This window comes from Schistocerca piceifrons, chromosome X (genome assembly GCF_021461385.2).
Source record: "Schistocerca piceifrons isolate TAMUIC-IGC-003096 chromosome X, iqSchPice1.1, whole genome shotgun sequence".
Taxonomy (NCBI): domain Eukaryota; kingdom Metazoa; phylum Arthropoda; class Insecta; order Orthoptera; family Acrididae; genus Schistocerca; species Schistocerca piceifrons.
In genome coordinates, this window is record NC_060149.1 from 189,661,898 (window position 1) to 189,674,358 (window position 12,461).

General features: G+C 36.6%; 1 protein-coding gene across 1 annotated transcript in view; it reads right to left on the reverse strand.

Annotated features, from left to right (window-relative positions):
• Positions 1 to 12,461, reverse strand: part of LOC124722900 — a 506,082-nt gene that overhangs the window by 227,175 nt on the left and 266,446 nt on the right. The window contains exons 10-11 of the mRNA XM_047248040.1: positions 11,710 to 11,985; positions 6,336 to 6,521 (exon numbers count right to left, since the gene is read on the reverse strand). Coding sequence (XP_047103996.1) covers positions 6,336 to 6,521; positions 11,710 to 11,985 — 462 coding nt within the window. The remainder of the gene's footprint in view (positions 1 to 6,335; positions 6,522 to 11,709; positions 11,986 to 12,461) is intronic.

The following is a 12,461-nucleotide window of genomic DNA, read 5'->3' on the forward strand; positions in this document are numbered from 1 at the left end:
TAGCAGTATCCGTCTTATCCCCCTTCTTATACAGCGGTTTTACAACTGCATACTTAAGCCTCTCAGGAACTATTCCTTGCTTAAGTGATGCATCAAAAATGTGGCAAAGGACTTTACTTACATGGCTGGAGCAGTATTTTAATAATTTGTTAGAAATGTTGTCAATTCCAGCAGAGTTTTTACTTTTCAGGGATTTAATAACTCTTTCAATTTCTTGAACAGTGACTGTTTTTACCTTCATGTGTTGCACTAAACCAGGTACTCTAGCTTTCAAAAGATTGATGGCTTGCTTCATGGACCCTTGTAAACCTATTTTTTCTGTTACTGTTAAAAAATTGTAGTTGAATGTGTCTGCAACTGTTTTTGGATTGCTAACAAGATTACCCTCACTTTTGATTTGGATATTTTCACTACAAACTGCATTTTTCCCGGTTTCCTTCTTTACAAATTTCCAGATAGTTTTTACTTTATTGCTTGAGTTGTCAATTTCTGCCTTCAAGCACATGTTCTTTGCTGCCTGAATTGTCTTATTCAGAACTTTACTGTAGATTTTATAGTGTGTAATCCTACTGTTATCATTTGAACTCCTGGCTGCAGCATATAGTTCTCTTCTTGTTTTACAAGAGATTTTGATGCCTTTAGTAATCCAAGGCTTGTTTCCAGATTTGCACAGGTTTTCTCTCACTGATTTTTTAGGAAATGCTTCTTCAAAAAGGCTTGTAACTTCATTGATAAATATATTAAATTTTGAATTAACACCAACTGTAGCATATACAGGAGACCAGTCCACAAGCCGTAATTGCTGATTAAAGGTTTCAGTGGTGTGTCTGTTTATAATCCTAAATGTTTTCCAAATGAAATTTTCTTTTCTTCGTACATTCATTTGGTTTAGAGTGAGGAATTGCCCTTCATGATCAGAGAGACCATTTATAATATTTTTCATGGTTAAATTATTGCAAATATCCTTATCTACAAATACATTATCTATTAAAGTGCTAGAGCTGGCAGTTACTCTAGTTGGAGTGTTCACAAGTGGTACTAAATTGTAACAGTACATTAAATGTTCAAAATCTGTCTTGTTTCTATTTTCTGTTAAAAGGTCCACATTGAAGTCACCCATAACAATGATAGATTTAGTTTTCCTACATAGGTGGACCAGAAGTGATTCAGTTTGTCTTAGAAATACATTTAGATTTCCAGCAGGTGCCCTGTAAACAGCCAGAACAATAACAGTTGCACTATCTGCTGTTAACTCAATGCCACACACCTCAAAATGTTGTTCATCACAGTATTTGCTTAAATCTAGGGATTTATACACTATATTATTTTTTATAAATATTGCAACACCACCTTTTTCCATAACAGATCTACAGTAATGAGTAGCTAAACTAAAGTTCTCAATCTGTATCATGTGGATCCCATTCTTAACGTGATGTTCTGAGAAACACAGTATATCAGGCTCACTTTCACACTCGTCTTTTAAATTTATTAGCAACTGGTCTATTTTATTCTTGAGGCTACATATATTTTGGTGGAATAAAGACAAAGTTTGATTTTTCCTCACCTCTGCATTTGCGTGATGTTTGCTAGGAATGGCTTTTTTCAGTACATTAGTTGATAGTATTGCTTGGGGTGTGGAAAACTCATATTGAACACACGAGAGAGATGCTTCACGCAACTTTGAATCCTCATCTCTCGTGTTACTCACCATAAAAAACGCTGAGTTTGTTTTCTGTTGCGTGTAGGACGGGCAATAGTTACCGCTGAATATGTTGTTTTAGCTGTTTGTTCCGCCACTGACGATTCTGCTGCTTTTGAGGATGCTTCTTCTTCTTTTGCTGAGACTGGTCCCATACCGGTACATGGAATTTTTCTGTTCGCTCTCTCTCTGTTCGCAATGATTTCTTTTATCATTTTACATACAACGTTTTTTCCTTCATAATTTAGATGCATTCCGTGTTTGGTATGCTGGCATCTGTCCAATTTGCCTATATCAAGGACGCTACATTTTCCAAACAAAGAACACATCTGTTTTATTTTAATGTTAGTTTTACGAATTTCTTTATTTACACACGAGTGATACATTAGATCATATCTGTGTGGTAATGTTGCAACTATCGTATTTTTTTGTTTACTGCGTTCCAGGAATTTCTTTAGTTCAGTGAGACAGTTATTTGCTTCGTTTTTCGCAACATCATTTGCGCCCGCTATACACACGACATAGTCATTTTTTCCCGACATTTTGTCTTGTAAATCAACACCAATAATGTTTTTTGCTGTTGCTCCTGGCTTCACAAAACCTGTTGCGTCGTATTTCGTCTTTTCTTTGAATAGTCTCGTCATTTTTCTGCCGTGACTGTCCGTTAAAAATAATACATTACTTTCGTCTTTGCACTGTTGTACGTTTTGATCGATAGTGTCTTTCTCATTACTTCGTGCAATAGATGCCCCATTATTATGTACAATAGAGGGCATGCTCAATATCGCACCTTTATTGTTTGTGTTAATGCTGAACTCAGAGCCTGTATCACCATTCTGATTACAAAGTTTGTTCAAAAGTTCATGTTCCCTTACCGATGTTAGGCCTAAATCCGCCTCTTCACTCACGGAAAGAACTTGAAATTTGTTTTTAACAGCCCACTGCTTCGTGTTTTTACTCCCTGGTGATGCTTTCGTATTCACACCTCTGTTTTTATATGGTATATTTGTCCACTCATTAGAGTTTTTTTGCGGAAGAGAACTGGCCGTTTGTTTGACTAATGACTCACTTATTTCTTTTCGAAGTTCTGACATCTCACTACTCAATACACTGACGATTTGCTGAAGGCTAGAAATACACTCATTTAACTTAATAATTTCGTCCTTACAATTCACACACACTGTACTTTTACCGATATTATTTTCGTTTTTCGCAGGAACACTACATTGGCATTATGCATTGTATGGCTATTGCAAGTTCTGATGTTTACAAGTTGTCTGCATTAGTTCTCCTGCCCATCACTAGTTAACACCCTCAACACTTTCTTACTGATGTTAGGTCTACCTGATCCCAGCATGGGATGTATGTAGGGACAAGCTGGGTTCAGAAAGTGCTTCACATAATTTCTGATGTGATGTTTCACTATCTGCTTTGCCAGTACAGAAAGTTCTTAGTTGATATGTTGCTATCCAACACTTACTCTCTGACCAAAACATATGTTTTTTCAAATTTTTCTATTTCATCTTTAAGAATGGTAGATTCATTGAAACTCAATATGTAATACGATGAACATACTTCTTCTAACATATGTTCCTGGGAATGTGATACCATTCAATCAGTTATTAGGTATGTCATTTCCTTGGACAAAAGTGAAAATGTTCATAAGCACTATTGGGGAACATCATCTTAAAAATGTTACAAATATCATATGACAAATTTGCTGAGTAACTGGAAATCATTGATTTCACTGTCCAAATCAATTCAGTAAAGGGAATGTAGTTCTTGGATGAAGAAGCAGCCAGATTTCTGGCCAATATTTACCATTATTTCGATGGTTGACCTGTTCACTGAGTAGAATTTCAAGAAACTTGATCTAACATACCCCTTCACAAGTTTTTAAGACATACAACCAAAAATTGAACACAGTATCACATTAGCAGTTTTGTTGTTGCTACAGCAAAATTATAACATGCAACAAAAACAGAAGCAGTTGTAATAGAGGAATATTTGACACTAATAACAGTTGCACAAATATAAAAAAAACACTCAAAAAATAAAAATAAAAATCTACCTCAAATTTTAGATGCCCCACATATTAGAATTTATTTACTTTAATCACTGGAGCATTTAAAAAAGAAAAAAAAGGTTCAAATGGCTCTGAGCACTATGCGACTAAACTTCTGAGGTCATCAGTTGCCTAGAACTTAGAACTAATTAAACCTAACTAACCTACGGACATCACACACATCCATGCCCGAGGCAGGATTCGAACCTGCGACTGTAGCGGTCGCTCGGTTCCAGACTGTAGCGCCTAGAACCGCATGGCCACTCCGCCCGCCTCAAAAAATTAAATGAATGAACATGAATACAGAAACCTTGAAACAAAAATAAATAACTTTGACAACATTAAAAAAGGTGACTAAAGTTAAGCAATGTGACAGACTCCCCACCCTGCAAGTGGCATGATAGTTTGGACAGCGTAAGGTACAACATGCTGTCTTGGCTCCTATGTGTTGAGGGCAATCTCAAAGCAAACATTACATCACAAAGGTTTTAGTGGCCAAGGTACTGTCTCAGCTTCAGCCAGCTCCACATACTAATTTCTGAAGGACAATATCTAATCACATAAGACAAGGAATGTGTGAGACTTCTTCAAAGAACAAGCAGTACAATTATTCTTTGATCTCCACAGCAATCTGGTATAAGTTGTCTTGGGTACTAGCGGCTGAAAACTTGTTTGTAACAGGCCCTCAGCAACAACTGTAGATGCTGCGTGGTTTGGAACATGAACCACTTTCAGGGAGATTCCCCAGGAACACATCCAGTGCTAATATGTTTAGAGGTTCTGATTAAAGTGGGTATGGACATCGAAATTTACTGAATTCTTTACATCAGAAACCTTGTACAGCTCTTTGTGTATTACTTTATACCTAATCTGTGACATTATAGGGTATTTCCATCTTAAGTGCCATTGTTAGTGTTTAATTAATTTTCACTAATGTTAGTGTATCTGTAAGCCCCTATAATGTATCCAGAGTCACAGAAAAAATTACAATACTGTTTTTAGAAAATATCAATCAAAATTATTGTATTTTGATTTAAGAACAGTAGAAGTATCTATACAATGCTGCTGAATTAATACATAATTTTCTTTGCCAAAAAAAAAAAAAAAAAAAAAAAAAAAAAAAAAAAAAAAAAAAAAATGGAAAATGGGCTTAATTAAGAAGGTACAAAAGTGCAGAATATGATCCCTAATAATGTGTACAAACAACTGGATTTCACATTGAGTGACAATGTTATCATATTAATTTCCTTCCAAATATAAGTGTTTTATATGAGCCTACTCTGAAATAATTATGTTCTGAATGTGAAGATTGCCTTATCAGAAATTAAAGGAAAAAGATAGGAAACAACAGAGACACGTAAAAAAGATTCAGAGACGGGAGAGATAATCAGGTACTGGATTGGTTATAAAACTGTTAACACTTCCTTAAGCAATTAAGTTAAAACAATAAAGAAGAATGCATGGGGCATTTAAGTAAGACAGTAGCTGAGTATGTATTTATTCCAACTCTGTTAGTCCATCTCCTACAATCCCCTCTCTGTGTCCGTTTCCTCTTCCCTCTCTCCATCCATTCACCCATCCCCTATCTCTGTCCATCTCCTCCTCCCTCATATCTGTCTCCATTCCCTCCTTTCCTCTCTCTGTCCGTCTCTTCCCAACCCCTTCTCTCTTGACGTTATCACCTCCACACCAACAGGTAGTTGCTGGTTCTTACCCCATAGTATTTCTTTCCATATAATAAATAATATGTGTATCACATTTGATTGAAATAGATCCAAGGATTTAGAAGAAGTTTTTTACCTGTGGCTTTGCCCCCATATGCACATGCCATTTATATTTCACATATATTTAACATATTTCACTGATATTTCACCTGTATCTCTAGTGAATAACCCCCTGAGTTTCGTTTTCATGCAGCACAATGTTTATGACATCATTTCTCCTTAACTATCTGTCGTAGAATGATACATATTTACAGGTACACTGGCTGCAAAATGTGTTATGAATAGAGTTATTAGTAAAAAAGTAATATATTAACAGGTCATGCCTGATGCAGCAGTTTTACTGCATGAAGAATTAAAATATAGTAGGCGCTAAACTTTTTGCCTTTCATCATTTTGTGCAGAAAGTATCATAAGCATTTGAAATTATGTACAAAATCTGTTGTAAGTCACTAACTGCTTTCATTCTCAAATACTGGATAACTATAGTCTGGTTATTTGTGTGTCGTGAGTTATGCTTTTCTTCGCCCCCACCCCCGCTCCTTTGACATGTAGTCAGTTCTTACCTCCACAGTGGTTCTTTCCAGACAGTAAGTGACATGTGTGTCAAGTTTGGTTGAAATAGATACAGTGGATTAGGAGATAATGTGGAACATACATACACACATTGACTTTTATAATATGTATGGATATCAAGGACAATAAAATAGAAAGAGATAACTTAAATTTAAAGCTTTTGGATGACTACAACTTTTATGAGACCAGGAACATTAAAATTATTTTTAATTTAATAAGTATGGAGTCAAGCTCTTAATGTAGTGTTGTACATTATATAAATAAAAGCACGTACCTCTGTCATCGCCACTGATGAAGCACTGACTTCCACTGGGATAGTATGAGAATGATCGGCAAATGAAGTCTGTATATTCGTAGCAACGTCGTTTACAATCCATTTCATCACTAACAAGTGAAAGTACAAGGTCTAAATAACGAGGATATGAATTTGGTATTGATTTGAAAGTGCACCTTGCTTCTTCTGAAAACAGAAGCGCGACATTAGTGAAACATATTCAACTATATGAAATTCATGGAAAAATACATTGTTTAATTTAATTTACACTTAGTGTTAAAGATAATGTAGGAAACAAAAATCACAAAATTTAATGAAACATATTCACCAGAAGAACGTAAGGATAGAATATTTTTTCTTGAAAGTGAATGAGTGAGGCTTTACAATGCCATCACGTTGGTATCATGTGCATCTCATTTCTCACCTCCAGCCAGTAACTCTCTCAACGACAATGAGTAGATCTGAAAACTTTCACTTGCACTTCTTCGTTCTAATGTGTTTTTAATTTTTCTCTATACTAACTCAAATACAATAAGCATGACCTTGAACTGTGACATTACAGAAATCATGCATACCACATAGACATGGGGCACTGTATTGTTGGTTGAATACTGTTGCTATCATTGACTGATTTTGTACTGTACTATTAAACATTTTATTTGTATTGATTGTTACTGTATTGCTCATATGTTTGTGGGGTGCATACGATGCTGTGACTGGATGTATACATTAACCTAAACATCGATAACATATCACTTAGACATTTGGCACTGTTTTGCTGCACCATTGACCCATATTTACTTCATTTCATCAGTCTTAACCTTTTGCTTTACCTATGCTTTTTTATATTCTAGACATGTCACTTTCAACTGATGCTTTTCTTTATTCCACTGTAAATGGTTCAATGCATAAGATGTTCTATAGTACAATGAAAAAAGTTGCAGATGACGTATACATCTACATAATCTCTTCATATCCTACCTAATGCAGACTAAGGTTGACTATTAGATGTGTATTTTCATTGGTTTTGTGTGTTACAATAAATTTGTAAGCCAGTGCCTTCTATTATGTAAATTTTCACTATTGTAGACATGTTGCGATGTATATTGACACTGCCACTTCACAATGATCATGTTTATTGGTTGTCTTTATATTTTGTATAATTTTAAGTCAATCCATTATTATGTGATTTATTTCATCTGTAAACATATAAAATACTTTATATAGACTTGCATAAATTGTTATACAATTAGTATCTCCATCAGTTGCCTTGGTGCATACATTGCATCAGCATATATCCAAACTGTTCTTCGCATTCTTCCATTTCTGGACACAACCTCTTCTCAATTATCCTTTCCCAGATCTTAATTGTGTGGGATATTAGTTTTATCCCTCTATAATTGTGATAGTTTTGGATATCCCCTTTCCCCTTATATATGGGAACTAGTACACTGCTTCTCTACGCATGCTGCATTCTTTCTCCTTTCCAGATCTTCTGCATTAGATCCCAGAGAATATCAGTTCCTTGTTCTCCCACACTTTTCATTGCTTCTATTGGGATTTGGTCTGCCCCTAGGGCTTTTCCATTTTTCATTTTCTTCATCATGTGCTCGACTTCTTCCCTAGTTATACTTTGGGTCATTCCTTCATTTATATCTCCATCCTCATACTTCTCTCATACATTTTCCTCATTCAATAGCCTTTCAAAGTACTCCCACCACCTATTCAGGATTTTCTCAAGGTCATGTAATACTACACCTGATTCATCCTTTATCTTCCTCATTGATGTTATGTCCTTGGTTGCCTTATCTCTTGCTTTAGCAATCTGTAGGAGCTGCCTGCCGTTCTGTCTTCTTTCCAGCTGTTCATATCCCTCTTCCACTGCCTCAGCCTTTGCTTTTGCCACTGCTCTTTTTGCCATCCTTTTTTCAGTCTTGTAGGCTTCACTATCCTCCTGTCTCCCTGTTAAGTCCCACTGTTTTTTTGCACCTATATTCACTTTTATCACTTTCTGAACCTCCTCATTCCACCACCATGCCTCCTTATCTTCTGGCGGCCCCTTTCCTGTTGTTACACCTAGCACGTCTTTCCCAGCTTTTGTAATTACATTGCTATTGAAACTCCACCACCCCTGTACATCCTCTGATAATTTCACTTCTCTTAATACTGTTTCCTTTAATTTTTCTCCCAACACCTCTTCTTTCAGTTTCCACCAATTTATTCTTTGTTCTCCTCGCTTGATCGATTTACGTCTTTTCCCTACTTGCATTTCATAATCGGCCACTATGAGTCTGTGTTGTGCAGCCACACTTTCACTGTATATAACCTTGGTATTCTTTATTTCCTTTATGTGTTTCCTTCTGGACAACAAGTAGAGTAACTGACTTTTATGGTCTCCACTTCTGTACGTTACAAGTTGTTCTCTTCTATGACTGAAGTAGGTACTGGCAATCATTACGTCAAAAGATACAGCATATTCTGCTATTTTGTGCCCTGCATTTCTTTCTCCATAACTCCACCCACCATGAATTCTACCTTACCCACTCCTCCTCTCAGCAACATGTCCATTTAAATCTCCCCCAATTATCACCCTTTCATTGTCTGGTATTTCCATTGTTACTCCAGCTAAGATTTTCCAAAATTCTTCCCTCTCTTCCTCCAAACACCCTGTCTGGGGTGCATACATGCCTGCAACAAGTAACGAGTGAATTCAGTAGCTTGTTAACTGTTGTTACTGGTCCCAAGCCCAGATAAAGGAGGAGGTTTGGCATCAGGAAGGGCATCCAGCTAGAAAAAACCCTGCCAAAGCCAAAAAATGATGGATACTTCTCAAAGTAAATCTACAAGGAGACTACATTGAAGAATACAAAGAAAAGTTTCAGTGATGTAACTACTTTTTCTATTCTGTTCTGAGAACTTTTCAAACCACTCTCATATTATTTGCAGTCAGAGGCTTAAGGAGACGCTTGAACACAACCTTTTCAATATTATTTCATGGTAATGGCCAAGAATGTCTAGTGAGAACCATCTAAGATAGTCAGTTAACATAATAACAGAACTACTAAAGCATCTAAACAAATCTTTATTTACAATCCAGATTAAGTCAAACATAGGTGATATAAAAATTAAAAATCTAACATACTCTGCTTCCTTTAATTCCATAACATCATACAGGACCATTTTTTTGAGTAACTCATAACATCAAGCTAAAGTATCCCAAGTCCAAAAATGTGTAATACAAAATAATCTTAATAAAGTCACTGTGGCCCAGAAAGGTGCATATTATTCAGAAACACATATTTTTAATAACATGCACGTGCCCATAAAATGTTCAGCTACTAATAAAGTAAATTTAAGAAAAACTTTAAAAAATTCATTCAGGGCCAATTTTGTCTACTCCAATTAAAAATTTCTTATTAAAACTCACTGAAGTATGTATTATTGATTATATCAAATAATATGACTATTACATAAAATCTGACTCTTGCACATCTTCAGTGCATTAATATCATCAAGTATGGTAAACTTATTTGCTGTTAAATACTGCATGGCTACAATTGTAGAAGAATTATATGTTCCTCAGTGTATTGTACATTTAGAAGTTGAGATATTCATCCAGGCACTTTGATTTTTATACAAAACTGGCAAGGCCAACACATGTATATTTTGAATGAGGCATTGCTGCGAACTGGGATTGTTATTTCAACTTCTGACTTAGCATGACCTGGCTGGAAGCTTCATTACTATCTCCTAGGATTTTAGTTGCAATTATTCTACAATGTGCCCTGTCTCATCATAATTATGAATATCCAGTGACAGATTTTCCTGATTTAATTATATTTTTTTATTTTTTCTTGGATCAGTTTGACAGCTCAACTGCCAGCGGATAAATCTTCACTGCAGATTTCAAGGTGGTGCACCTCATATTTTCTCCTCCACTTATCCAGCCAGCCAGAACTACCAGAAAAAACTTTCTTCTCCTCGTTCTAATTATTTTCAAAATAAAAGTGCCTTCCTCTGAATAATTGGGTCACTTACTGGACTTGTTTAGCTTGCTGTTGAATAAAGGACTTCCCTAATCTTTCCATAATTTGATGTTTCCATGGTTTTTACCATATGTAAATTTTGATGTTTTTAGAAGAACAAGATGCTTTGGTACAATACCACTGCACTAGTTTGGTTCTGCTTCATTGCCAGTCACCTATTGTTAATTCTCCTATGCATAACTCTGCCACTACCTTATTTACAGTGTCCCTACTGTCCAATATTTTCAGTGCTAAAATTTACATCTCCAAAGAAACAAACTTCTTCTTCTGGTTTGAAGAGTCAACACTCATATTCATGAGAAATGGGAAGAACAAATATAAATACATATACACTACACTGAGTCTGAGAAGACACTGGTTTACTGGTGGTGGGTGAAACAGCAATAGTTGCTAAAGTAGTCCTGACTGTAAACAATGTATGAGCACACATATTGGCCACTGATCACACCCACTCCCTGCACATTTTCGATTTTATTTGTGAAATTATTTTGATTTTTTAAACATAGTAGTCAATTGTCTTCCACCTTGGATTAAATGGAGGCTTGGCTTGTGTGGGCTTGAATTACCAACATTTTACTGTACTATGCTCTGTTTGCAAAGAACTCCTCAATCAGCCACAAAGCTGGCCTAATATTCCATACACTCACATTTTGTTCATGAAGGGGCAGTGCAAAACTGTATCAAATGCCCTCTAGAAGTCAAGGAACATTACATACGTCAATCTAGATGCTATGTGGTTGTAATGGACAAACAGAGCAAGTTGGGTTTCATATGATGGTTGTTTGAAGAATTTTTATTCTTATAACGTAGATTTTTGGCTCCCAGAAATGTTGTAACACCTGAGCATAAAATACGTTCCAAAATGTTACAACAGACTGATGTCAGCAAAATAATTGCAGACAAGTGGCCAATAATCTTGTACATTGTTATACACTGACGTCAGCTGAGAGATTTCCTTGCAGCACACTACTCCTATTCATTACAATACTTCTTCTAATAGCTTACAACTTCTATCTGTAATGTGTTATTTACTCATATATTTTTTTGTGTTGATCTAATTCCTTAAATCTTTTGTATATAAATTTTCTAATAAGAATTCTGTAAATCATGTACTGATCTGTTGAATGACAATGAAGCTTCAGCTTGCATGCTTCCACAGAACTTGATAAATAAAGAAATGACTAAGTCCAGCCCCCTCACCCCTTAGTTCAGTTCTCGGGTACGCTCTTGTCCAAATGTACAAATGTAATGTACGTGTCCTTGGTTTTCATAAATCTGCCTTGCATTATTAATCATAGCACATTTGCCGGAAAGCTAGGCATACTCACGGGGCAGACACTGGTTTTCAAGGTATTCGGTAGTGGGGGGTGCATCCACGTAGTCAGAGGGCCTGGTGCGACGATCCTCACTGCTGAGACGGCACTCAGTGGTGAGTGTGTCATACTCTGCCGAACGGCAGGTGAACCGCTGCTCGGATAAGCACGCCTCCATGCAGTCCCGCCTGCTCTGCACCAGGTTGAGCTTCAGGTCATCGTGGCCCTGCAGCTCTTTGCCTTGGCGCCGTTCGAATGCCCAGGCCCGACCCTCGCAACCGTGGATGTAGCCTGAAAAAGGAAATATGCTTCAGGTTGCCTCCTAAGGGGATTTTAAGAAACCAAAAATATTTGTGCATATAATATATTCTTTTCATTGTCTCCCAATGCCGTGATACATATTTCTCTGAGTCTGTTACGTCAGTGGATTCTCCTTTCTGCAGAAAAGTCAAGTACAGACTTGTCCACTTACTTCACACACAATATAAATTAGCTGTTTCATTGGGTATGCTGGGAATGTAAGCACACGAGCACTGTCCAACTTAACACGCTGGTGCAAGGAGAGGAGAGATGTACAGGTAAGAACCTCTGCTTCTTTTCCACGGGACAGGCAATACACTTGAGTCAGTATTGTGTTCACAGTATCTATTACAATGCTTTGGCATGTTCAGCACGAGGTTGGGAATGGCAGGAAACATTCAGTACTGGCGTGAACTTGTCCAACTTCCTTTGATTCCTTCACTCCCGGAAAAGTGTCAAGTTACACT